Here is a 26,398-nt window from a genome sequence, read left to right as displayed (position 1 = left end):
ACAAAACCTCAAATATTGCTCCACCATGTGTTAGCCCATTCTGCAGCCCCATTAGTGCTTGGATAAAATAGCAAGCTAAGCCCTTGTGAGGACCTAATGGCCCTCATGAATTCCTTCCAGGACTTAATAGTGAATTGGACCTCACTTATCGGAGAACTCCGTGGAACATATAAATATATTTGGTAAATAGGTTAGACAACTTCTGCACTGATGGGAGCCCTGAGCAAGCTACAAAGTGGGCCTGCATGGAGAACAAGTCTACGATGGTCCAAATGACTGTACTTCCCCCACTCTCTGAGAGCTCAACAATGAAATCCATAGTTATCTTTTCCCATGGTTGGGATGGAGTAACCATGGGCGGGGGGGTGGGTTGTTTCCTGGGCCTTTCTTTCATTGCTGTGCAAGAGGCATATCTCTTCACATAGTCCTCAATGTCTTTCTTCATCTTTGGCCACCAGAACTGCCTCCTGGCTAGGAGCAGGGTCTTCAAGTAGCCAAAATGTCCTGCTGATTTGGGGTCGTGACTCTTTTGAAGGACTTGGAGTCTCAAGCTGCCAGGCACATATAATTTTGATTCTTTCCACTCTAGTCAATCTGTGAAGGTTAATATTTCCAAGTTACCTTTGTACCACGGGTCAGCCGGCAGCTTGTCTTTCAGCTTTTGGGTCATTCTCCCTCCCCGATGGCTCTCCTTTTGGTAACCTGGTTAACTCTTGTGATGCAGGTTGAGAGGGGGTATTACTGCATGAACAGCTTCTTCTTGCTTACTGTGGCATTGTGGTTTACACAACAAAGCACTGGCCAAAATGTTCTCCCCCCCACCCCCAGATGTACTTAAGTTCAAAATTGAATCATTTGAAGTACTCGGCCCACTACATCTGCTTTGGGGAGAGTCTGCAGGGTGTCTTTAAAGCCTCTGGGTTTTTATAATCAATCCATACTTCGAAAGGCACAGAGCTACCCTCAAGGAAATGCCTCCATATCAGTAGGGCCCATTGGATTGCATAAGCCTCTTTCTCTCACCCTGCCCACCTCCGTTCAGTCTCGGTCCATTTCTTGGAGGTGTCCGTGCAGGGCTGCAAATTTCCCCTACATTTTTCTGCAGGAGGATTACTGTGATAGCCACATTACAGTGTCGGCTGCTGCACCAGAAAAGGCTGATACAGGTCAGGATGCTAAAGATTTATTATCTGGCACACAGTCCTTTCAGTTGTTCAAAGGCCTGTTGGTACTCTATTATCCATTTTAAAGGTTGATTCAGTGAGGGCTGTTGCAGACTCTTCCCCATTTTTAACAGTTTGGTGATGGGCCAGGCAGTCTCTGTAAAGATGGGGATGAACTGCCCGTAGAAGTTGGTGAACCCCCAAAAGCTTTGCAGCTGCTTGCGCCTGCATGGGGGCTGCCAGTCAAGTACCACTTTTATTTATCTATCTTTATTCCCTTGCTTGATATCTAGTAGTTCAGGTAGTCTAGGCTGGTCTTGTGGAATTTGCACTTCAACAGCTTGCACATCGACGCCCCTAAATTTCTCAAACTCCTGATCCACTAGCTTTACATGCTCCTCTAGGGTTTCAGTAAAGATAAGAATGTCATCTAGATAGATGACTCCCTGGGTATCTGAGGGATGCCTGGGAGTGGCTGCAAGGCTGTAGCAGACTTCTCATCATGTTTAGCATCACCTGGGAATGGCTGCGAGGCAATAGCAGGCTTCTGTTCTTGTTTAGTCTCCCATTTGGAACCAGAAATGGAGGGTTGAGCTCTATGTCTATCCTTATCTCTCTGTAGCCATTTCTCCATGTGATGGTGGTACCCACTAGTCCAACCACGCCAACCCCAAGATCACCCCCTCTCATTTTTGGTGCCACTATGAAGTGGAGATGCTGTTTGTACCAGCCCATTTCCAATCTCACAGGCTTGGTAAGGAGATGGCGGGGCTACCACCGATTAACAACCCATCCATCTGTTCAAACCGCATGGGTCAGGTCATCATTATCTTTGTCCAGATCCCCAGCTTATTTCTCCTTCAGTTCCCAACTTTGAATTCCTGTTAGCGAAACCCGGGATGCAAACAACCCCACAACCCAATCATTCCATTTCAAAAATATGAACATTTGCTCTCATATATATTTCCTCTGCTGAATGGCTAAGCTACTTACATAAGTTTTTAATATGGAAATTAGAGTGGGATCTGGAAGAATTTTATTCCTTATTTTTGTTTCTGCTGGTATAATTTTTAAAAATAGATTTACTGTGAGCTGCCCAAAGTCAGGGAATTGGGCAGCATGAAAATTCAATAATAAACATGTTAAATTACTAAAATATACCTTAACACATATGAACAAAACCAATATTACTCAGTCTATTTGTATTATTTATTTGTTTATTTGTTTATTTGTTCATTTATTTGTTTATTTGTTTATTTATTTATTTATTAGATTTGTATGCCGCCCCTCTCAGCAGACTGGGGGCGGCTCACAACAGTGATAAAAACAGTATACAATTACAAATCTAATATTAAAAGTCTATAAAAATAAATCTACTTTCTTCCATTTTTTGGCCACATTTTTACCTTTTCCTTTTCTCTCCCAACGCCTCATATTTTCCCCCCTCTCTTCTTCTTTTCCACATAATTTTTTGGATCTGAATAGATTACCTAATTTATGACACAGTGATTTTTGATTTTGCTATTGAATACTTCAAGTTATCAATTGATTATTAATTGAACATAATCTAGATATAATCTAGATATTACAGTTTTATATATTTAACATATTAGTATTCTCTATTACCCCCTTTATATCTGTAATCAGTAATTAATTATTTAACCGTTGACCTATATGAATAGATAAATTAATATCAATATACTTTATATTTTATACTTTATTAATATATTTTATTGTCTATGTAAGATAAGTAAATATAGGGGATTAATTGATTTGAATATATTAACTGAAATTGAATACATTAACTGAACTTAATTAAATATTCCATTTGATTTGATGTTAAGATTTACCTATAATAATTGCTTCAGGTCATAAGAAACATAACAATTGATATAGATTTACATTGCTGTTTTTTCTTCTTCTTTCTTTTATGTACTTTCTTTTTTTTCTTTTTAGTTTGAAATGAGTAGACAGTGATTATAAGACTAAAACTAAACATTGTATGAATTGAAGTGTTGTAGGGTTGATAGTGTCGAAATAATTAACTTAACATAATAGTCATATTTAATAGCATAATTTATAACATTAAGTTTTCTTTTGTCATCTAATAATACTTTATGAAAGTGTGGAGTAACTTTTTCAGGGTGGTAAATATGTCGCAAACTTGTACAAAATCCCTTAAAAAACAAGTGCCAACCACACCGCTTGCAATTGGACCCAAACTACAGACAGAAATGACAACAATAGAGAAACAAGAACAAGGCCCATCTCTTCAATCTATTCAGAGCTCTTTGGACTTAATACAAGAATTTATGAAACAGACCCAAGAAACTATGTTTAAAACACAAGAAACCATGATCCAAAACCAAGATCAAACAAATAAAAACTTTGAATTTATGAATGGAAACATGAAAGAAATTAAAACACAAATAAGAAATATACAAGAAGTAATTGACAACCATGAGCAGAAGATTAAAATAATGGAGGAGACCATAGTGAAGACCGAATCAAAGATAGAAGGAACAGAAGAGAGAGTAAGAGCAGCTAACCGAGAGCTGGAAGGGGCAGTGGCATTATTAGAAATGGAAAAATCTAACTTCTATCTACGAGTTCAAAATGTACCAGAATCCAATGATGCTGTAACTGGGCCTGAAACCCGACTACTGAGGGCCTAGATCGGGGTCCCCAAACTTTTTACATAGGGGGCCAGTTCACTGTCCCTCAGACTGTTGGAGGGCCGGACTATAAAAAAACCCTATAAACAAATCCCTACGCACACTGCACAGACCTTATTTTAACGTAAAAAACAAAATGGGAATGTACTATTTAGAGGGGGGAGGGAAGAAGTCTGAAATTCATACATGTTTATGTTTTGTTTTTAATTTTCTTTTGTTAACATCTGATTGGCTATACAAGGTTTTCTTGGTTTATAGAAAAATGTATAAAAATGTTTATAGAAAAATATATAAAGAAAGAAGGAAGCACTTTGGCATAATGGTTAATAAGTTAAAAATATAATTGGTGTTGTACTTTTTGAAGGAACATTAAGGAGGGAATTTAATTAAAAGTAAAGTATGTACCTGGATGACAACATTAGAAAAAAAACCTTTTGCATATTAGTTACTGACAAAATAGCGCATTTTATTCAGGAAAAATTAGATGGTACATTGTATTATTTGAATGTATGTTAAGAGAAAAATTTTAAAAAATGTACACTCCCCCCCAAAGTCCTTCCTTCCTCCGCCCCTCCATTCATTTCATTCTTCCTTCCTTGTTCCCTCCATTTCTTCTTCCTTCCTTCCTTCTTCCTTTCCTTCCTTCCCCCTCCATTTGTCCTTCTTTCCCTCCCTCCCTCCTTCCCTCCTTCCCACTTCTCTCTTCCCTCTCCCTTTTTTTTTTCCTTTTCTCATTTGTTTTGTTTTCCTCTCCCTCGTTCTTTCCTTCCATCATTTTCCCATTTTTCTCTTTTTCTCTCTCACATTCCCTTCCCCTCTCACTTCTGTTTTCTCTCCCTCTCTCTCTTGCTTTCTTTCTCTCTCTCTCTCTCCTTCTCTCTTCCTTCCTCTCTTCTTTTTTTTTCTTCCCTGCAACACGCCGCAGGGCAGTCGGCTGCAAGCAGAAGCTTCAAGACGGTGGCACCGACATCGGGTTGCTTTGCTGCCCCGCGCCCGCCAAAGCTGCCTGGTGTGGCCGAAGTGCGGGGCGGAGTAGGCGGCAGCTGCTTCAGGCCTGCCCCTGAGCTGAGCTTCCTTTGGCTTCCTTCGAGACAAAACTGCAAAGCTCACCTGCCGCCTCGAAGGAAGCCAAAGGAAGCTCAGTTCAACGAGGACCGGCTGTTGGTCCCTTGAAGCTGCCGCCGCCCACTGCAGAGATCCCTTTGCCCAAACGGAGGCGGCGGCGGCGGGTTCAAGGGACCAAGAGCCGGTCTTTCTCGGCGCTGAATTGTTGCAGCCTCTGAGGCCGCCTCCGGGCGAAGAGATCTCCTCGGTGGAGAAAGGAAGGAAGCCAAAGGAAGCTTAGCTCAACGAGGACTGGCTGTTGGTCCCTTGAAGCTGCCACCACCGCCGCCCACTGCGGAGATCCTTCCGCCCGGAGGCAGAGGCGGCCTCAGAGGCTGCAACAATTCAGCACCGAGAAAGACCGGCTCTTGGTCCCTTGAACCCGCCTCCGCCGCCTTTATTCAAGCGAAGGGATCTCTGCAGTGGGCGGCGGCAGCTTCAAGGGACCAACAGCCGGTCCTCGTTGAACTGAGCTTCCTTTGGCTTCCTTCGAGGTGGCAGGTGAGCTTTGCAGCTTTGCCTCAAAGGAAGCCAAAGGAAACTCAGTTTGGGGGCGGGCCTGAAGCAGCCGCCGCCGCCTACTCTTCCCTGCGCTTCGGTCACGCCGGGGCCAAGTAAGCCGAGGCTAGGCCCGTCGCCCCTGGCTCCAAGCGTGGCGCTAGACGGCGGGCAAGCATGGGGAGGGCCTCGCTGTCGCTTGGCCGGGGAAAAGCTCCCCTCCCCGCGATCCGGGATGGTGAGGCCGTTAACAAGTTAGTGCGCAGGGGGTCCTAATGGTTTGTTTTACTGCCCCCTCCAGACGCTCTTGCAGGGCTTACAGGCTCCCCGCGGGCAGCGAAGAAGCAAAAAAGCAGCACTCTCCTGCTCTCTCTCTCCCTCTCTTTCTTGCGTTATTTCTCTCTCACTCACTCCCTTTCTATCTCTCCCTCTTTCTCTCTCTCTCCGTCTCCATAGCAGACCCCCCCCAACGCCAAAAGTGCCCAAACACGCACAAACTTCATGGGTGCAAAAAAAAAAAAAAAAGCAAAAAAGCGGCACTGGAAGGACCAAGATGGTCTGCAGCTGAGCGTCTGGAGGAGGAGGAGGCGGAAAGCCATGGGGCGGGGAGGAAAGCAATTGGCCAATTTCTTTCTCGCCTTTAGGGAGAGGAACTGTTGCTGCTCTGCCATAGGGTGCTTTCCTCCCCGCCCCCTGGCTTTCCTCCTCTTCCTTGCTGCTGCCAGACACTCAGCAGCAGAGTGGAGGGGAGATTTGGGAACTTAGTATATAGATGGTAAAATCTCGTACACTGCTGTGGGCCGGGTAAATAGCCTCAGCAGGCCGCATTCGGCCTGCAGGCCGTAGTTTGAGGACCGCTGGCCTAGATAATTGGCTTCTTCCAAGGCCCGCTGGAGCTGGAGCGCCACCACCTTCTCAACAACCTTCCCCATAAAGGGAAGGTTGGAGACTGGACGGTTATTAAGTACGGCTGGGTCCAAGGAAGGCTTCTTGAGGAGGGGGCGCACAAGTGCCTCCTTGTACAGAGCCGGAAAGGACCCCCTCCCCAAAGAAGCGTTGACAATCTCCTGGACCCAGCTCCGTGTCACCTCCCTGCTGGATGAGACCAGCCAGGAGGGACACGGATCCAGTAAACAGGTGGCGGAAGTCACAGCTCCAATGGCCTTGTCCACTTCATCAGGTGTCACCAGATCAAACTCTTCCCAGACAGATGGACAAGTACGGGCCCCAGTCACCTCGACTGACTCATTGTCAGTCAACTCTGTTATCTAATCGGAGTCGAGGTCCGCCCATATCCAAGTGACTTTATCAGCGAAAAATGTGTTAAAGTCCTCGCCACTGCTCTGCAAGAGCTCCCCAACTCCCCCCTGGTTAAGAAGGGAGCGGGTCAACCCTAAACAGAGCGGCCGGGTGAGATTCCGCTGATGCAATCAAGGCGGCATGATACGCGTCTCTTGCAGCCTTGAGCGCCCACTTTGTAAGTCTTAATATAAGCTCTTACAAGTGTTCAATCGGATTCGGACTTACTCTTCCTCCATCGCTTCTCTAGATGTCTCTTCTGGCGTTTCAACTCCCGGAGCTCCTCATTGAACCATGGAGCTCTACGGGGTCTAGTGCTGCGGAGAAGTCGCAACAGCGCAATCCGGTCAAGAGCCTCCGCTGCAGCCTTGTTCCAGGTCTCAGCAAGAGACTCTGCCGAACTGTGGATAAGTGCATCTGGAATAACCCCAAGTGCCCTCTGAAAACCCTCTGGGTCCATCAAGCGTCTGGAGCAGAGCCACTTAGTCGGTTCTGCCTCCCTGCGGGGAAGGATTGGAGCCAGGAAGTCAAGCCGCAATCGAAAATGGTCTGACCATGACAAAGGCAACGCTTCTAAGCCCCTTAGTTTCAGACCATTACTCAATTGCTCAGAGAGGAATACCATGTCGGGTGCGTGCCCCCCCTCGTGAGTCGGACCCTGTACTACTTGAGTCAGGTCCATGCTGTCATGGTGGCCATGAACTCCTGTGCTAGCCCAGAGGTTTTGTTTTTGTTTTTGATATATGGTGCTCCAAAATTTCCAATACTAATTCATTTTGATGCATGCTTTGTGACAATACTTATACTTGGGATTAGCAGCTGCTTGTATATTGCAAAACTATGAATAAATTCACAACAGAAATTGGCATGATGACAAAGTATAGTAAACCTATCTAGTGCTAGTGTATTTTTCTAAATAAGAAATATTAAGGGGGTAGTTAAGTCCACAATTTTGTATGTTGAGACCAAATACAGATGGAATTCAGTTACAAGTCCTTTCTTCTATGAATTGTTTATATAGTTGTTTATAGGTATTTATACAGAAGTTAGGAAAACACTAGACATCTAAAAAAAGACATAAAAAATGTAACAATTGAATTAAGATTTTCAGATCTCACAAATGCATTTTCCTTGTTTCCATTTAACGTACTAGGACTTGATTACAAGAAGTTATTTTATTTGGGCCTTGTATCAAAGAAAAAGTACATGAAGGTGACAGCCGGGCGGCAGTGCTCCTCAGCGGCCTCCCGAACCCGAAAAGTTCATGTTCGGGTTCGGGATCGGGAGAACGCCGAGAAGCCCCCCGGCTGTTTTAAAAGGTGACAGCGGAGCGCCATTTCGCGATTCCCCCCCCCTTTTTGCACGCATTAATCGCTTTTACATTGTTTCCTATGGGAAACAATGTTTTGTCTTACGAACTTTTCGCCTTACGAACCTACTTCCGGAACCAATTAGGTTCCTAAGACGAGGTATTACTGTATATATATGTGTGTGTGTGTGTGTGTGTGTGTATAGAAATCTTGTATAAACACAATTGTTTGTGAGATAAACCTATGTGTACTGTATTTTGCCCAAAATAGTAGTCATACTGTGCATACTCTGACATGATGCGATCCTAGCAGAAGTCTATAAAGATGCAGTGCAGTGCTTGTCAACAAACTCACTCAGCTGTTCCAGTCTTTGTAGAATCAAGGATCCATTCCTCGGGAACTGAAAGATGCATTCATCATACAACTCTACAAGAGGAAATTGACAAATCTGTGATAATTATAGAGGAATTTCACTGCTTTCCATTGTAGGCAAGATCCCTACACGAGTGATGGTGAACCATTTCACTGACCATCTGGAAGAAGGTTTATTACCCGAGACATAGAGCGGTTTCTGCAAAGAGCATGGTACTGTGGACCTGATCTTCGCAGCCTGATAGCTCCAAGAGAAGTGTCAGAAGCAGAATTACACCACCTTCATGGATCTCACTAAGGCTTTTGACACTGTCACTCTTGAAGGTCTGTGTCACATCATGTTGAAGTTTGGGTGCCCTGATAAATACATCTTCATGGTGTGTCAGTTTCATGACAGTATGACAGCTTGTGTACTGTATTTCTCTCCTGAATTGTCTCAAAATAGTAGTCATACTGTGCACACCCTGACATGACATGGAGAAGCTTCAGAGGCCTTTCCTGTTACAAATGGCATCAAGCAAGGGTGCGCATTGGCATTGACCTTGTTCAGCATGGTTTTAGCCATGCTGTCAGATGCCTTCCAGAACAGCTCCTTGGGAGTTAGCCTGAGATACAGGACTGATGGGAAACTGTTCAACCTATGAAGACTCCAGGCTGTCACCAAGATAAAGGAGACTATGCTATGTGACCTCCTCTTTGTTGACAACTGTGCCATGAATGCTGGATCAGAGCAGGAAATGGAAGCCAGTATGGACAAATTCGCAGCGGCATGTGACAACTTCAGTCTCCTCATCAACATATACAGCTCCTCATCCGAATATACAGTTTCCTCATCTGAATATACAACTAGAGGGATTTAAACGATTTAAAAGAAACAGACCAAATAAAAGAGGAGGTAGAGTTGTACTACATAAAAGAAATAACTACATCTCTACAGAAATAGAGCGTAACAATAATGAAAATAATCTAATGAAAATGCATTTGGGTCAATATTAAAGGGGGTGGGAAAATGACACTGTCATAGATCTATACTATAGACCACCCAACCAAACAGAGGAAGTAGATGAACTTTTTTCTAGTCAGCTAACTAAGATATGTAGGAAGCACATCACAATAGTAATGGGGTTTTTAACTACCCTGACATTAACTGGGAGACAAACTTTGCACCGAGTGAAAGATCCAACAGGTTCCTAACAAACCTAGCAGACAACTTTGTTACACAAAAAGTAGAGAAGGGAACAAGGGGATCAGCCATATTAGATTTCATTTTCGCTAATAGAGATGAGTGTTGAAGCTACAGAAACCTTGGGGGCAAGAGATCATGCAATATTAGAATTCAACATTACGCAAACACAAATAGTAGAACAAAATCAAACTATAGTTTTGGACTTTAAGAGAGCTAATTTCAATAAACTTAGAGTGAACTTGGATTCCGAGGATGAGAATCCTCAAGGGGAAAACAACTCAAGAAGCTTGGGAAATTTTGAAAAGTGAGATTATAAAAGCCCAAACTAGCACAATAACAATGAAGAAGAACAATAATAAATCACCAAAGAATCCAGCAGGGCTGCATAAAGAACTCTCTGACAAATTGAAAGTCAAAAAGGTCAAGTATAAAAAGTGGAAAGAAGGGGAAATAACTAAGGCAGAATACCAGCAAACAGCCCGAGCCTGTAAAGATCAAGTGAGGAAAGCTAAGGCTCACAATGAACAAGGTTTGCAATAAAAGTTAAAAAGTAACAAAAAAACCCCACCTTCTTCCAACATATTAAAAACAAGAAAAAAGCCAAGGAAACAATTGTTGCATTGTAGAAAGAAATGATAAAGGAACACCAGGACTGGATAGATCAGACCTGGGCAAAGTGCGACCCAGGGGCCGGATGCGGTCCACCCGTTGTCTGTGACTGGCCCGCGGAAGTAGAAAGGAAGGAAGGAGAAATGGAGGAAGGAAGGAAGGAAGGAAGGAGAAATTCTCTTTCCATGCCCTTTTGCAAAAGTCCAATAAATGCTCATTTTTTAATTGTTCATTGGTTTCATTGGCCTTTTCAAGAAATTTAAAGCAAAACCCCCACTCCACCTCTCAGGGGGGAAAAAGGGAGGAGAAAGAAGAAAAGGAATCCAAAGCTATTTTCAGGCAATGCCTCCACTATATTTTTTCAACTGACAATGTAGGTCAGTTGAAGAGAGGCACCTGAAAGGAATATTTTGAAAGAGAAGTAAAGAACTGCCCAAAAGCAGAAATAAAAGCCAGAGAAAATCAGAGAGACAGAAGCTTCTCTCCATCTGGAGAAGGAAGGAAGGAAGGAAGGAAGGAAGGAAGGGGTGGGCAACTAATTCATAATTATAATTATAATATATATAGTCTATATAATATATAAATAATATAATATATAATTATAATTTATAATTATAATGTAATTAAATCAGTTCTACCCAATAATATACAGTATTGGGTAGAACTGAGTTAATTATATTAATTCGTCCCTCTAAAACCATCCCAATTTCTCATGCGGCCCCATGGAAAAATTAATTGCCCACCTCTGAGATAGATTATACCCCAAGGTTCTGAAGGAACTGGCAGATGAGATCTCAGAACTATGGAACTATATCCTTCAAAGATCTTGGAGCACCGGGGAATTGCCAGAGGACTGGAAAAGGGCTGATGTAGTTCCTAGCTTCAAAAAAGGGAAAAAAATAACCCAGATCTACAGAATTAGAGACCTATCAGCCTGACCTCAATACCAGGAACGATTTTAGAAAAGATAAGCAACGAATCAACAGACACCTAGAAGCAAACAAAGTAATAACCAAAAGCCAACATGGGTTTGTCAAAAACAGATCATGTCATATTAATCTTATAGCATTCTTTGACAAAGTGACAAAATTAGTGGATCAGGGGAATTTTATTTATTTATTTATTTCATTTGATTTCTAGGTTGCCCAATCCCAAAGGAATCAGGGTGGCTTACAATAATAAAAAAAATTACATAGAACAATAAAAAGAAGTCAAAACATACAATCTAAGCTCTAAAACCATAATTAAAACTCTTAATAGAATAATTCAACATTATGCATACATATTTATACACATGGCCAAGCTGGCTGTTGATTCAGCGCCCCCAGGCATGCTGTGGGTGTGGTTTACTTAGACTTACATAAGGCTTTTGACAAAGTAAGCCATAACCTACTACTAAATAAAGTAGAAAAATGTGGGATTGACAGCAGCACCACCAGATGGATTCAAAACTAGCTAACCAACCGCACTCAACTCGTAGTGCTGAATGGAACTACATCTACATGGAGGGATGTATGCAGTGGAGTACCCCAAAACTCTGTTTTAGGCCCAATACTTTTCAACACCTTCATCAATGACTTGGCTGAGGGGATAGATGGGGAACTTATCAAATTTGAGATGATACCAAACTGGCAGGAATAGCCAACACTCCAGAAGATAGGCACAAAATACAGAAGGATCTTGACAAACGTGAACAATGGGCACAATCTAACAAAATGAAATTCAATGGTGAAAAAAGTAAGGTTCTACATTTAGGCAAGATAAACAAAATTCACAGGTACAGTATATGTGATAGTAACTGTGAGAGGGATCTTGGGGTCCTAGTGGACAACCATTTAAACACAAGCCAGTAGTGTGCAGCAGCTGCCAAAAAAGCCAACACAAATATAGGCTACATTAACAGAGGGATAGAATCAAGATCACGTGAAGTGTTAATACCACTTTATAAGGCCTTGGTAAGGCCTTACTCGGAATACTGCATTCAGTTTTGGTCACCACGATGCAAAAAAGGATGTTGAGACTCTAGAAAAAGTGCAGAGAAGCATGAGAAAGATGATTAGGGGACTAGAGTCTAAAACATATTAAGAATGGTTACAAAAGCTGGGCATGTCTAGTTTAAGAAGCCTTCCCTGGACCCAGCCGTGCTCAATAACTACTGTCCAGTAGCCAACCTTCCCTTTATGGGGAAGGTTGTTGAGAAGGTGGTGGCGCTCCAATTCCAGCGGTCCTTGGAAGAAGCCGATTATCTAGGCCCTCAGCAGTCTGGATTCAGGCCCGGCTACAGCACAGAAACTGCTTTGGTTGCTTTGATGGATGATCTCTGGTGGGCCCGGGACAGGGGCTTGTCCTCTGTCCTGCTGCTTCTTGACCTCTCAGCAGCTTTCGATACCATCGACCATGGTATCCTTCTGCGCCGGCTGGAGGAGTTCGGAGTGGGAGGCACTGTTCTTCAGTGGTTCTCCTCCTACCTCTCCGGTCAGTCGCAGTCGGTGTTAGTGGGGAGTCAGAGGTCGATCTCTAGGTCTCTCCCTTGTGGGGTGCCTCAGGGGTCGATCCTCTCTCCCCTGCTATTTAATATCTACATAAAACTGCTGGGTGAGATCATCCAAGGGCATGGGGTGAGGTATCATCAATGTGCCGATGATACACAGTTATACATCTCCACCCCATGTCCAGTCAACAAAGCAGTTGAAGTGATGTGCCAGTGCCTGGAGGCTGTTGGGGTCTGGATGGGTGTCAACAAGCTCAAACTCAATCCAGACCATGCCCTTGGATGATCTCACCCAGCAGGGTGACTTAGGGGATCATCTGATGGAGTATCCATCTCCAGTCTAGGAGTTACTTGAAACCTCAATTGATCCAAGTGCCTATGCCACTCCCTTCCATTCCCCAAAACAACTTTATAAGAACAAGGGACTAAGACAGCCACAACTGTGCCCACCAACCACAACGGGTCCCCGTACTTCCCATAAGTAACTCAGCTGGTGATTTATTTAGTGGATACACAGGATGTAGTATGCAAGCAAAAAGGTAGCCACCTTCTGTTGCCAATCCCCTTGGCGCATTTTGGACAGAGATTCCTTGGTGGTAAGCACCATCTGTCTTCCAAACCATTTCCAGCTGCCTGCCATGGGGCTATTAGCCCTTGCCTAATCCCCTTGGACATCAGGAAACATGTAAAAGTAGATGAAGTAAACTGTGGCCCACTGTCTGAAATGATCAAGTCTGGGAGACCATGTGTGGTAAATAAAGTGACATCTGTGAAAAAAAATCAGGCGCTGGGACATGAAAATTTATTTATTTATTTATTTATTTATTTATCCATACATACATACATACATACATACTTCTGTGCTGCCCAGTCCTGAAGGGACTGCTGCTCAGACACTGTACTTTTCCGCCCACACCGAAAAAAAATTAGAGGGAACATTGGTGAGGACATACGATTTTTGATTTCCAGCTAGTTTCCCATTGATTTTATTTCTGCAAAGCTGGTTGGATTTTGTGAATATGTGACCATGGCTTGCTAGTGTTGTAATTGTGTGCTGGATAACTGGATCAGAATCATGTGACATTGGGGACGTTGCAGTGACTGGAACTTTGAGGACATTTAAGTACCATTTGTTGAAATAATGAACAGTGACTGTTCATTCTGAAGAAATATAAACATAAGACATATTGCCACACAGTAGTATTTTGTTAAACCAGTTAATTAAAAGTATATTTTCTATAAATTAAGGAGTTAGTCCTTAGTTTTTTATACTGAGTTATTGCATCCTTCTTGTTCTTTGAATCATTATCGTTTGAAAATTCTTATCTGCTTAAACTTTTAAAATGTATTTTAGTGAACGCATTCAGCAGGTGTACAGGGAATTGAAGAAGGAGATGTCTAATTTACATCTGGTGACTAAAGTGCAAGTTGAGATGCTGAAGAAACTGAAACTGATTCCATCTACAACTAAGAAAGGCAAGTACAGATTTTCACAATTAAAAACAATGCATAGAGCTATACTACATTATTTTGAAATGCAGGTTCTTACTATATCTTAACTCAGTTGTATCAATTTAGATACTTATTTTTATTGTAATTCCAATCTACTTTCTTTCTTATGTAAACTGCTTTGGTCGCGCTGATTGATGATCTCTGGCGGGCCCGGGATAAAGGTTATTCCTCTATCCTGGTGCTTCTTGACCTCTCAGCAGCTTCAATACCAACGACCATGGTATCCTTCTTTGATGTCTCAAGGGTTTGGGAGTGGCAGGCACTGTTCTATGGTAGTTCTCCTCTTATCGTGGGGCTGTATTCTGGACTATCTGTAGTCTCTGAACACACTTCAAGGGTAGCCCAATGTTGAGCGTGTTCCAATAATCTAGACGGGAGATAGTGAGGGCCTGAGTGACCATGCACAGGTCCTCTTGGTCCAGATAGGGCCTCAACTGGTATATCAGTTGAACCCGGGTAAAAGTCTCTCTGGCCACAGCTGAGAGGTTGTGGTCAAGGTTCAGCTATGGATCTAGGAGGACACCCAAGTTACAGATACTATCTGAGGGGGTTAAATCCCCCCCCAGCCGCCCCTCCCCCAATTCATGAACAGATGGAATGGTCCTTCGGAGGAAATGCCCAGAGCCACTTGGTCTTATCAGGGTTGAGCTTGAGCCTGTTTACTCCCATCTAAACCCTTACAGCTTCCAGGCACTGGCACATTACATCAGCTGCTTTACTGAATTGGCATGGGGTGGAGATATATAATTGGGTATCATCAGCATACTGATGATACCGCACCCTGTGTCTTTAGATGATCTCACCTAGCAGTTTCATGTAAATGTTAAAAAGTAGATGGGAGAGGACATACCCCTGGGGGCACCTCACAAAGTAGGGGCCTAGTTATTGATACATCCATATAACACCAACACTCCGCGCACTGCATTGGCTACCAATTGGTTTCCAATCACAATTCAAGGTGTTGGTTATTACCTATAAAGCCCTACATGGCTTAGGACTACCTGGCGAGACTGTCTCCTGCCATATACCTCCCAGAGACCAATTAGATCACAGGGAATTGGCCTTCTCCAGGTCCTGTCGACTAAACAATGCAAGTTGACGGGGCCCGCACAGAAGAGCATTCTCTGTGGTTACCCCGGTGTTATGGAACCAACTACCCCCCGATGTCCACACTGCTCCCACCCTACTATCCTTCCAAAAGGATGTTAAGACCTGGCTTTGCGGCCAGGCCTGGGGGCCATGAATGTAACATATTATCATGTCCGACTATAACTGTTCTGTATAATTGTAGATTCGATTGGTTAATTCTTTTTTAGTTCATCATGGTTTTTTAAATGTTCTTATTACTAATTATTTGGCTTGTTTATTGTATGTACTATTTATCGTTGTAAGGCACCCACTGGGATTGGGCGGCATAGAAGACAAATAAATTAAATTAAATTTCTCTAACTGCTTAACTTCACACATAAAGGTGTTGCTTTTTATACTGTATTCTCTTGTCACTTCCCCCCTCAATCAGATGGTATTTGGACAAAATTGAGTTGCTAGTTGTATTTGACCTTTTACTGCAACTATTTTATATTTTTAAAAACTCTTCAATTTTTAAAAACTCTTCAATTTTCAAATGTACTTTTTACATGTAGTTAATTTTTTAAAAATATAAAAACAAAAATCTATGATTTATTATCTTATAAGCTTATTTTTAAATGAAAAATTGATCACTCCGGAAATTTTTTGTACTCTCAAAATTATTAAATTGCAGTCTTTCTTCCAACATTGAAAGGCATTAAATACAAATTGTTATCTATTTTTATGTGAATGGAAATAAATTAAATATGTATGTTTAATTGGCCCATGATTATCATAAGGTGAAAATAATGTAAGTTGTACTTTAAAATAAATTTAAGGAAATATACTGGGCCAAAATCAGTCTGTGTTATAGCATATTTACTGCTCAAAAAAATAATATTCTCATCGAATATTTTGTTCTGTACAAAGTTGAATGTACACAACAGCATGTGAAATTGATTGTCAATCAGCGTTGCTTCTTAAGTGGACAGTTTGATTTCACAGAAGTTGGATTTACTTGGAGTTACATTGTGTTATTTAAGTATTCCATTTATTTTTTTGAGCAGTGTACTTTGTTGAGAGATTTTTCTGAGGCTGTTTTAGGGAAGCACAGGACTAAGAGTTACGTTAGGGGTGGGAAAGGGTTATCTCATGTTACTTCTCTGGTGTGTTAAAAGTTAAAAATGCCATTCATGCTTGATTAGTCTATAAGGTACAGGTTGTATAGGAATATATATGAGAGCTGATCAAAGGAAAAACAAGTTTCCTACAATTACATATTGTCAAGAAATAAATCTGTAATTAAAGGAACAGATATCTGGTAGGTATTGTTAATAGCATCTGAATTTTATTACATGTAAATGATTCACATTAGCCTCCAAATTAAACATTTGGTTCTTTCCACAGTGCCATCCTATACCTCTGTTCAATGTAGTGAGGATCTTGAAAGGGATGCTACCAACTTCCGCTTAGGTGCTTCTGGAGCAATATGCAAAAATAGATTACTTCAAACAAGTGATGATGTTTTTGATAATCTTGCATCATCCTCACCATGTACTAATGAGAAATTTAGCCCTGCATGTGACTCTCCATTTCTGGAACATAACTCCTGTGGGAAAAATTCTCTGGAAGATAATTCTTGGATATTTCCAAGCCCTCCAAAACCTAGTGAAACAGTATTTTGGGAAATGAAAAACAGAGTGACTCACTTAAACTTTCCAGGAAACAACTTGGATCAGTATAACCATAATTGCTTGCATAAGAGCTAAGAACAGTCAGAGGAACTATACAGTAGTCCTGAACAAGGTCTTGTATTTGTTAATAGAAAATAAGTAATGGGGTGGAATATAATGAACTTTTAAGTTGGATGAGATTTTCCCCTGCTATCTAAATTTGAAAAACACTGAGTTCAAAGGAATATGGTGAATGATCTGTTATATCCCCAATTTTCTACCAATCTACACATTGGTAGTTTTCTAAAATATTAAATTGTGGAATAAAACAAAAGCAACATCTGGTATAAATAATATTTACTCTGAATGTTGCATTCAAACATACAGTATTGGCAAGCTATGAAAAGACTTAGTTTTTAGACAAGTTTTGATTTAAATTCAGGTAATTAATACAGTGATCCCCCGATCATTGCGAGGGTTCCGTTCCAGGACCCCCCGCAACGAGCGGGTTTTCGCGAAGTAGCGCTGCAGAAGTAAAAACACCATCTGTGCATGCGCAGATGGTGTTTTTACTTCCCAGCAGCGAGGAGCCGAAGATTGGGGTTTCCCCGCCGCCCACGCGAACTCCTCGCTGCTGCCGCGCCCGCCGCTCGCCCGCCCTGAAAGGGAAAGCCCCCCCAGGCCGGCTCCGATCCCCCAGGCCGGCTCCGATCGTTTTAAAACAGGCGCGCCGCTTCTCCGCTGACTCCTGGCGAACTTCCCCGCTTTAGGAGTCAGCGGAGAAGCGGCGCGCCTGTTTTAAAACGATCGGAGCCGGCCTGGGGGATCGGAGCCGGCCTGGGGGGGCTTTCCAGCAACCCACGAGCCCGGGTTGGGGGCTCGTGGGTTGCTGGAAAGCCCCCCCAGGCCGGCTCCAATCTTTTTCTATCTCTCCCCCTCTTGCTCTCGAGCGGCCGCCTAGCAGCTGATCTGCTCGGCAGCGCAGCACCAGCGAGGAGCCGAAGATCCGGGTTTCCCCACCCGGATCTTTGGCTCCTCGCTGGTCCCCAATTCCGCCAACATCAGGCTCTCCACACGCCCTTTCGCCGTAACACGAGAGCCTTCCGAAAACTCTTTCCGAGCGCCTCAGAGCAGCACCCCCACCCCTCTTTGATTCCCTCAACCCGCCCGGCCCCTCGCTCCCCTTTTCCACACGCGCCACCCAAGAAACGGTTCATCCCGTCTGGGCTTCACCCCCCTCCTCTCGCTCGCTCACGCTCTCCCCCCCATCCGTGTGTGTATGTGCGCGCGCGCACCCAGGCGCCTCCATCCCAGCGGGGACCGCAGCTGCGGGGCTACCTGTTGTCGACCCTCCTCCGGCAGCTTCCTCCCGAGCCCCCACATACATACGACGGAGAAAGCGGCCACTTCAGTCTTTTTCCCGGGGGGTCGTCGTCAAGCTCACCTCCAACCGAGAGAGGAGTCCGCGCTGCTCCGGCTGCCGTGTCTCCTTCTCCCTCCTCCTCCTCTTCTTCCCCGCTCTTCCATCCTCCGCCGCCGAGGTCGCCAGGAAGGGAGAAGAAGAGTCAATGAACGGCGCCAGCCGCCGCCTCGCCCAACGCAAAGCGCGAGAGCCCAGACCCGGAGGCAACCCGCTCGCTGTCCGTGGCACTTCGAGTTTCTCCTCCCGGAGGCGCGCTCGGCGCTCGCTGCAGCAGGGGAAGACCCAGGGAAGGTTCCTTTGTCCGCTGCCCACGGAAAGGGGAAACCCGGATCTTCGGCTGCAGCGAGCGCCGAGCACGCCTCCGGGAGGAGAAACTCGAAGCGCCGCGGACAGCGAGCGCCAGGAAGGGAGAAGAAGAGTCAATGAACGGCGCCAGCCGCCGCCTCGCCCAACGCAAAGCGCGAGAGCCCAGACCCGGAGGCAACCCGCTCGCTGTTCGCGGCGCTTCGAGTTTCTCCTCCCGGAGGTGCGCTCGGCGCTCGCTGCAGCCGAAGATCCGGGTTTCCCCTTTCCGTGGGCAGCGGACGAAGGAACCTTCCCTGGGTCTTCCCCCGCTGCAGCGAGCGCCGAGCGCGCCTCCGGGAGGAGAAACTCGAAGTGCCGCAGACAGCGAGCGGGTTGCCTCCAGGTCTGGGCTCTCGCGCTTTGCGTTGGGCGAGGCGGCGGCTGGCGCCGTTCATTGACTCTTCTTCTCCCTTCCTGGCGACCTCGGCGGCGAAGGATGGAAGAGCGGGGAAGAAGAGGAGGAGGAGGGAGAAGGAGACACGGCCTGGGGGATCGGAGCCGGCCTGGGGGGGCTTTCCAGCAACCCACGAGCCCGGGTTGGGGGCTCGTGGGTTGCTGGAAAGCCCCCCCAGGCCGGCTCCGATCTTTTAAAACAGGCGCGCCGCTTCTCCGCTGACTCCTGGCGAACTTCCCCGCTTTAGGAGTCAGGAGAAGACCCAGGGAAGCCGCCCAGCAGCTGATTTGCCCGGCGCCATCTACGCATGCGTGCCCATAGAAAAAAGGGCACGCATGCGCAGATGGTGTTTTGACTTCCGGGTTGAAAAATCGCAAATTAGCCTGTTCGCAATGGTCAGGAACGCAATAATCGGGGGATCACTGTATATTAAATTCTGAAGCAGTCTCTGGCTTTTTATTAATTGATGATATATTGAAAAGGAGCAAATGAATTGTTTAAAAATTACTTTCATTTCTTTTTTTCAATTTATCAACTTATCCTCATTGCCCTATGGTCATGATAGCGAACCTATGGCATGCATGCCACAGATGGCACACAGAGCCATATCAGAGGCCAGGCAAGGCATTGCCCTATGTCAGCTCCAGCCAGCATGTATGTGCTAACCAGCTGATTTTTGGCTCACACAGAGGCTCTTGGAGGCCATTTTTGCCTTCAAGAGAGCTTCCAGGGAGATGGAAGCATTTTTACCCTTCCCTGAATCCAGAGTACAGAAAACAGCAAAACGGGCAAACCAGAAGTTCGGAAAAACAGACTTTGAGTTTGCTTGCTGTGCTATTTTTCACACCCTGTGGCTTCAGGAAGCTTCCCTGAATCCTCAGGAGTGCAAAAAAAAGCCAATAGGTAAACCAGAAGTCTGCTAACATTTGCCCATTTGCTCATTTTTTCAACATCCTAGGCTTCAGTGAGGCCTGTGACCATGCGCAAGGATTGGAGGGTTGTGCGCATGTACAGGGGCAGTACAGGGGGTGCACATGTGGGGGAGAGTAGGGGTTTGGGCATATGCATGCATGTTAGCACCCCACACACACATCCCTTTTTACAAGCGTAGCAAAAAAGGTTCGCCATCACTGCCCTATGGTAATTTTTTTTAAAAAAATAGGATAAAATAGAAACGTTTCTAAATGCAGTAAAATATCTTATCAATCCACAAATAAAACACCAGAGCATTTTATTGCTTCTTTTTGGGGGCATTTCCTGTCCAAAATGCTTTAAGGTGAAATATCCAGGCTTAAGACAGCTAGGAAGAACTGTAACATTCCAAATAATGTAACCTTTCTGTGATTCCACATTTCTGATATATTCTATACTAAAAATGATACATTTTATTCAAAATACTGCATGCATCAGTAATCTGATTATTTAACAGCATTGAAATAATTTAACATCTTTTCTGTCTCATTTTATTAGCAATAAATTTTGGTTGAACTATACCTTCAAATCAGTAGAGACGTTTTTACCAGCATATAAATGGGTAGATTTCTAACAATAGTATTATGTACCTAGTATATGACATGCAGAAAGAGTGGGGGGAAAGATCAGAAAAACCTGACAATATAATGATTGACCATCTGCAAGTTTTGTTTACTTCAATGCCCAAATCTCATCTGGTCATTCCCACATCTACAGTTCAGGTATCTTGCCATTTCCCATTTGTTTCTGAATATATACTTGAAACATGAATAGAGAAATGTAAAATCTATAGTGAAAGAAATAATGGTATGTTTCTGAAAGATAAAAACTTCCCATGTGGTTGTGTAGATGAGCAGCGCAACCATATCAGTGTTATCTTCCCCTTTTTCCTGTGCATTGCATTTTGCATAATTCAGTACTGGTCTTTTCTTCTTTATATTACTAAAATGAATATAATCTACAGAGGGAGCTGAAAAGTGTGGAGTTTTTTTCTGTGTTAATGAATGGCGCAATAATGTACCTCAGATTTTTTTTAAAAAAATCTAATTTTGTTCACATATCCTACCTTGTCTGTGATTAATGGAAATAGTGTCAGATACAGGAATTTATTCTGACCAATGAACATAGCTGACTCAAGGGAGTTTAATCTTCCTGTAGAGTAACAGAACAAACCCCAATATGCATATAATAAATCTAAGCCACTGACTAAAGCTGATAGAACCAACTACCTGTATAATAAAAAGAGGTAGCAGTGGCCATTTCTCTGACTGCATAGCTCTAATGTTTCTTAGGACTGCTTTTTTGGATTACAGCCTTGAATAAGTTACCATTATTCAACATGCCAAGCTACTTCATATTTTTACTGATGTATTGAGGATCCAGCCATGTTTTTAAAAACGTATTTTTGTTTGAAACAATTGTATGCAATTGAATTTTTTTTATTTTACATGCTCTGAGCTGTATACCTATACTAATTAAAATCTTACGTTTGAGCAAATTTTGATTCTAACCCAATTCTGTATCAGAATGGAAAACAAAATCTGGACTAGGTTTCATTGTTATAATTAGGAATGTGTAAACTTCATTCAGTTTAGGAATATAGCATTTTCTTCTCCTTCCAAATCAAGACATTCTTGGGATAGAAAGGCTTAAAATTTACCCTAACGTTTAATTATTTAATTTATATATCTAAAATACAATCTTTTTAAATTATATATTTTTAAATAGATCAAAGTAGCTACATTAGAAAAGGTAGTGGAGAAAAAGCAAATAAAACTCCAGTACTTAAAGTTTGGGTGAACCATTTCTAATCATGCCTGTTGTGTTTTATGAGTTGCTCTGAAATGACATTAAAATGAAATGACATATTAATATCTTAAAACTCCTTGATACAGAACCATTGAAAGCCTATATTGATGTGGTTTTCTTAAATGAAATACTGTATAATCCTAGAGGGCTAATGTATAAAAAATTTTTAAAAATTGATCTGAGAAATTGTTACTTTTTGATACTTACTAGTTAAAAATTGAATTCAAAGTCAGGAGGATGGGTGAAGCATTCAGACATCATAAATCTGAAGTGCCTGTAAGGTATATTTAATCAGAGTTTGCCTCTTAAATTTATCATTATTACTGGTGTTAATGAAAAAAGAATACATTTTCTTTCAAGTTTTATGCAGATAGCATCATTTGAAAAATTATAATTATTTTCAGCTGCCAATGTTCTCTTGGAATGAAGAGTTTCTAGTGTTTCTGCCAATTAAAGATCAGCTATTCCTTTATTTTTTTAATCCAGAGCTACAAAGGTAGGTTTTGGATACACTATGCTAAATGCTATAGCCCAAATTGCAGAACATTTATTCTAAAATTTGTTAAATTAGTAGCAGGAAACAACAGGAATACAATTCTTTTGGATCTTCAATTAAAAGCAATTTTCCAGGCAGATTTTTGTCGGAATATGGGTTTAAATGTTTTTTCAACACTTCGCTGCCCTATTCATCCTGGCTAAAACTGATGGCAACAGGGACTTGACTTATCTCTGCTGCACTGGTTAGAAAACTTCGTAAAAAAGTAGCCCAATCAGAAGTCATAAATAACTGTAGAACTCAAAATGGGACTGTTTTGTTTTTCATGCACACTCAAAGGAGGTTCCAAACAGAGCAGATTCCAAAGGCATAACATTTTACACCTCAATATTCTTTAATGATCATTCTTTTGCTGCCCTAGCTCCTTACTTCAAATATCATGAAAAAATAGGGACTATCTATTTCAATACAAAAGAATGAAAGCTGGAAATCCTTTGCCATTTTTGAAATGAAGGAAAAAGCTTATAACAATGAAAAATCAGTTAAATTTCAGTAAATTTAATCAGTTAAATTTCAATCATGACATACCATTTAATATGATGCAAGTAATACAAAATATTTTGTGATATAATATTCTTCACATTAGGGGAAAAAGCAAAATGATAAAATTCATGAAGCTTTATTTTCATATATATTGGATGAGAATAAATTCCCTGAGAATCATTTTTATATTTGAAAAGGGTTGCAGAAACAGTTAAATAGAGACACATTATTATTATTATTTATTTGCTGTCATTAACATAATCCTGCGTTACAAAGCTCAACCTCACATTATAAAACTCATTTTGTTACCCACTTTTGTGTCAGCTTTCCACATCACCTATTTTATCTGGATTCTTTGATAGGACATTCAGTTCTATTTCTTTGCATCTCAGATATAATACAAGAAATCATACCCTACCACCACAATGCTGTACATTTTGAAGGTAGAATTGATGAATATCAAATATAAAGTAATGTTGACATTGTCGTCACTCTTCAAATGTGGTATTTTAAATCTTCTCACAAATTCAAGCTCTGCAAATGGATCAAAATTTATTACCCAAAATATATAGCTATGCCACAAAAACAAATATTGCACAAGTGATAGTAAATGACTAAGAAACCTATGAGCCCTTAGTGATTTTTTGATTAAATGCAAAGGTAATGTTACATCATCTGAAATTTTCAGCATTTATAACTAGATATAGTAGAATTTGTAGCACCCTATTTGCTTTAATTATTTATTTTTTCATCACTACTCTAAGGAATTTGTTTTCCCACTAAACTGCTGGTCAGGAGTAATGGACATTATAGTGTAATAATACCTGGAATAACATGGGATCCTTCCACAATTATTCTTTTGTTTTGAAAATGAATACTTGTTCTGAATGAGAAATGAGAAAATATGGGAATGAAACTACTGAAAACTGAAAAAAAAATCTTCTTATTGTACTGAAATTCTGAACTTAAGGAAGAATATAAATCAGGCTTCTACTATTTTGAAACAAGGGTGTTGCTTGGAAGAATATTGTAGAATCTTTATGCAAAGTAACAAACGCACAGGCCCAGGTTTCTTGTTACAGGGACCTTTGCAGATCATCATATCCAACCCCCTGCTCAAGCAGGAAACCCTACGCCACCTCAACCAGACGGCAGTCCAATTTTCTTTTGAATGTGTCAAGTGATGGGGCTTTCACAACCTCTGCTGGCAAGCTGTTCCACTGGTTGATTGCTCTCACCATCAAAAGGTTCTTCCTTATTTCCAGGTTGAATCTCTCTCTCCTTGGTCAGTTTCCATCCATTGCTCCTGGTCTGGCCCTCTGGTGCCCTGGAAAATAGTGTGATCCCCTCCTCTCTGTGGCAACCCCTCAAATATCTGTATAATGCTATCATGCCCCCTCTGGCCCTCATTTTTGCTAAACTATCCATGCCCATTTCCAGCAACCTCTCTTTGTATGTCTTGGTTTCCAGTCCCTTTATCATTTTAGTTGCTCTTTTCTGTACTTTCTCTAGAGTTTCAATGTCCTTTTTGTAGTGGGATGCAATGTTCCCTCTAATTTTTTTTCGGTGTGGGCGGAAAAGTATAGTGTCTGAACGGCAGTCCCTTTGGGACTGGGCAGCATAGAAATATATATGTGTGTGTGTGTGTGTATGTATGTGTGTGTGTATAATAAATAAATAAATAAGAAAAAAATCCCTTCTTTTTTATTAAAAGAAATTAATAATAAAACTAAACCAAAATCTATTACTATTAAAACTAAAGCAACCAGCAAAAACTGTAATTCTATATACTGTATATGTAATTCTATATACTGTAGTTCTAAAATTCTAATCCAATTTTTAAAATTAATACATCCTAATATTAAACAAAACACTTAAATATATCTTTTACCAATATTCTATAGTCAATCCGTATTTAATAATCAATCATCCCTCCTCAAATGTCTACCACTGTTCTCATTTCTGGATCCCTCTCCTGTCTCTGCCCCTTTTGTCTCATTTGTTTCTCATTTCTCCCTCCCCTTTTCTCTCATTCCTTCCCCCTTTCACTTCTCTTTTTCCATCCCTGTCTCCTCCCCCCTTGTGTGTGTGTGTGTGTGTGTGTGTGTGTGAACTCTTGAACAGGTGAGGGCTGGGGTTTTTTTTCTCTGTTATTATTTGGGTGCTTTTTACCATATACTTTAAATCAAGAGTCATTTCTCTCTCTTTCTCTCTCCCTCTTGCTTTCTCTCTCTCTTTCTCTCTCTCCCTCTCTTTCTATCTCGCTCTGTCTGTTGCTATCTCTCTCTCTCTCTTGTTTTCTTTCTCTCGCTTTGTTTTTTCTCTCTCTCTATTGCTTTCTTTCTCTTTCTCTTTCTTTCTTTCTCTTTCTCTTGTTTTCTTTCTCTTTCTCTTGTTTTCTTTCTATCTCTCTTGCTTTCTTTCTCTTGCTATCTCTTTCTCTCTCCCCCCCTCTTTCTCTCTCACTTACTTTCTCTCTCCCTTTCTTTCTATCTCGCTCTGTCTGTTGCTCTCTCTCTTTCTTTGTCAGCGAGGGGGCTGCGAGAGCGCTTTCTCCGAGCACTTCGGGAACACCTGCCCTGCCTCTACTGCAGCCCCCTTGCTGAAAACCTGGGAGGAAAGAGCTCCCAGCGAAGGGACTGCGAGAGGGGCGGGCATTCCCAAAGTGCGCAGAGTAAACCCTCTCGCAGCCCCCTGGCTTAGAGCGCGGATGATGATGAGAAGAAGCTGCAGCCGCTACTGCCGCTGCAGCCACCGCCGCAGAAGTCGCGTCCCAAGACGGGAGGCGGAGGAGAAAGCTGGAGAGAAGGCGGATCGGGGGGGGGGCAGCGGCACGAGACCAGGGGCGTGAGGGGGCCGGAGGCACCGTGGGGAGGTGAGGGCAGCCGTGTCTCCCTTTCCTTCCACTCATGTCTACTGCCAGCGCCTCCCCGCCCCCCCACGGGCTGGCAAGGGGATGGGGAGCATGCGCGGCACCTCCGCACTTTCGTCGCTCCCCGCCCCCAACTCCAATGCCTGGCTCCTTGCGTGGTCTTGGAAAAGGGTGGGCGGGGGGTATTTTTGGGCGCGCGGGCACGCAGCTTAGAGTAAACAATGGTGGGGTGACCAAAATTGAATGCAGTACTCTAGGTGTGGCCTGACTAGTGCATTAGAGAGTGGTATTAATACCTTCTTAGTCTTGGGGTGTATCCCCGATGATGCATTTTAAGATTGTGTGGGCTTTTTTAGCTGCCACTGTATATTGCTGGCTCATATTTAGTTGGTTATCCACCAAAACTCCAAGATCTCTCTCAGTCACTGCTGTTAAGTGTGGTTTCTCCCAATTTGTCTTAGGTTTTTCTTACCTAGGTGTAAGATTTTGCTTTTTTCAACATTAAATTTCATTTTGTTAGTTTGAGCCCATAGTACTAATCTATCTTAATCTTTATGTATTTTGAGTCTATCCTCTGAGGTATT

General features: G+C 42.6%; 2 protein-coding genes across 7 annotated transcripts in view; one reads left to right on the top strand and one right to left on the bottom strand.

Annotated features, from left to right (window-relative positions):
* Positions 1-17,631, top strand: part of AZI2 (5-azacytidine induced 2) — a 65,464-nt gene extending 47,833 nt beyond the window's left edge. For all 3 annotated transcript variants that reach the window (XM_070727293.1, XM_070727294.1, XM_070727295.1), the window contains 2 exons: positions 14,062-14,183; positions 16,695-17,631. In XM_070727293.1, coding sequence (XP_070583394.1) covers positions 14,062-14,183; positions 16,695-17,056 — 484 coding nt within the window. In that variant the 3' untranslated portion in view covers positions 17,057-17,631. The remainder of the gene's footprint in view (positions 1-14,061; positions 14,184-16,694) is intronic.
* A 5,306-nt stretch (positions 17,632-22,937) lies between these two features.
* The window catches only part of CMC1 (C-X9-C motif containing 1), a 151,294-nt gene continuing 147,833 nt past the window's right edge, over positions 22,938-26,398 (bottom strand). For 2 of the 4 annotated variants that reach the window (XR_011556819.1, XR_011556818.1), the window contains exons 5-6: positions 23,767-23,825; positions 22,938-23,476 (exon numbers count right to left, since the gene is read on the bottom strand). The gene's annotated coding sequence lies outside the window, so the exon portion shown is untranslated. The remainder of the gene's footprint in view (positions 23,477-23,766; positions 23,826-26,398) is intronic. The other 2 variants (XM_070727297.1, XM_070727298.1) reach the window with 1 other exon arrangement.

This window comes from Erythrolamprus reginae, chromosome Z (assembly GCF_031021105.1).
Source record: "Erythrolamprus reginae isolate rEryReg1 chromosome Z, rEryReg1.hap1, whole genome shotgun sequence".
Taxonomy (NCBI): domain Eukaryota; kingdom Metazoa; phylum Chordata; class Lepidosauria; order Squamata; family Dipsadidae; genus Erythrolamprus; species Erythrolamprus reginae.
The sequence above is the reverse complement of the archived record's forward strand: the minus strand, read 5'-3'. Positions and strand labels throughout refer to the sequence as shown.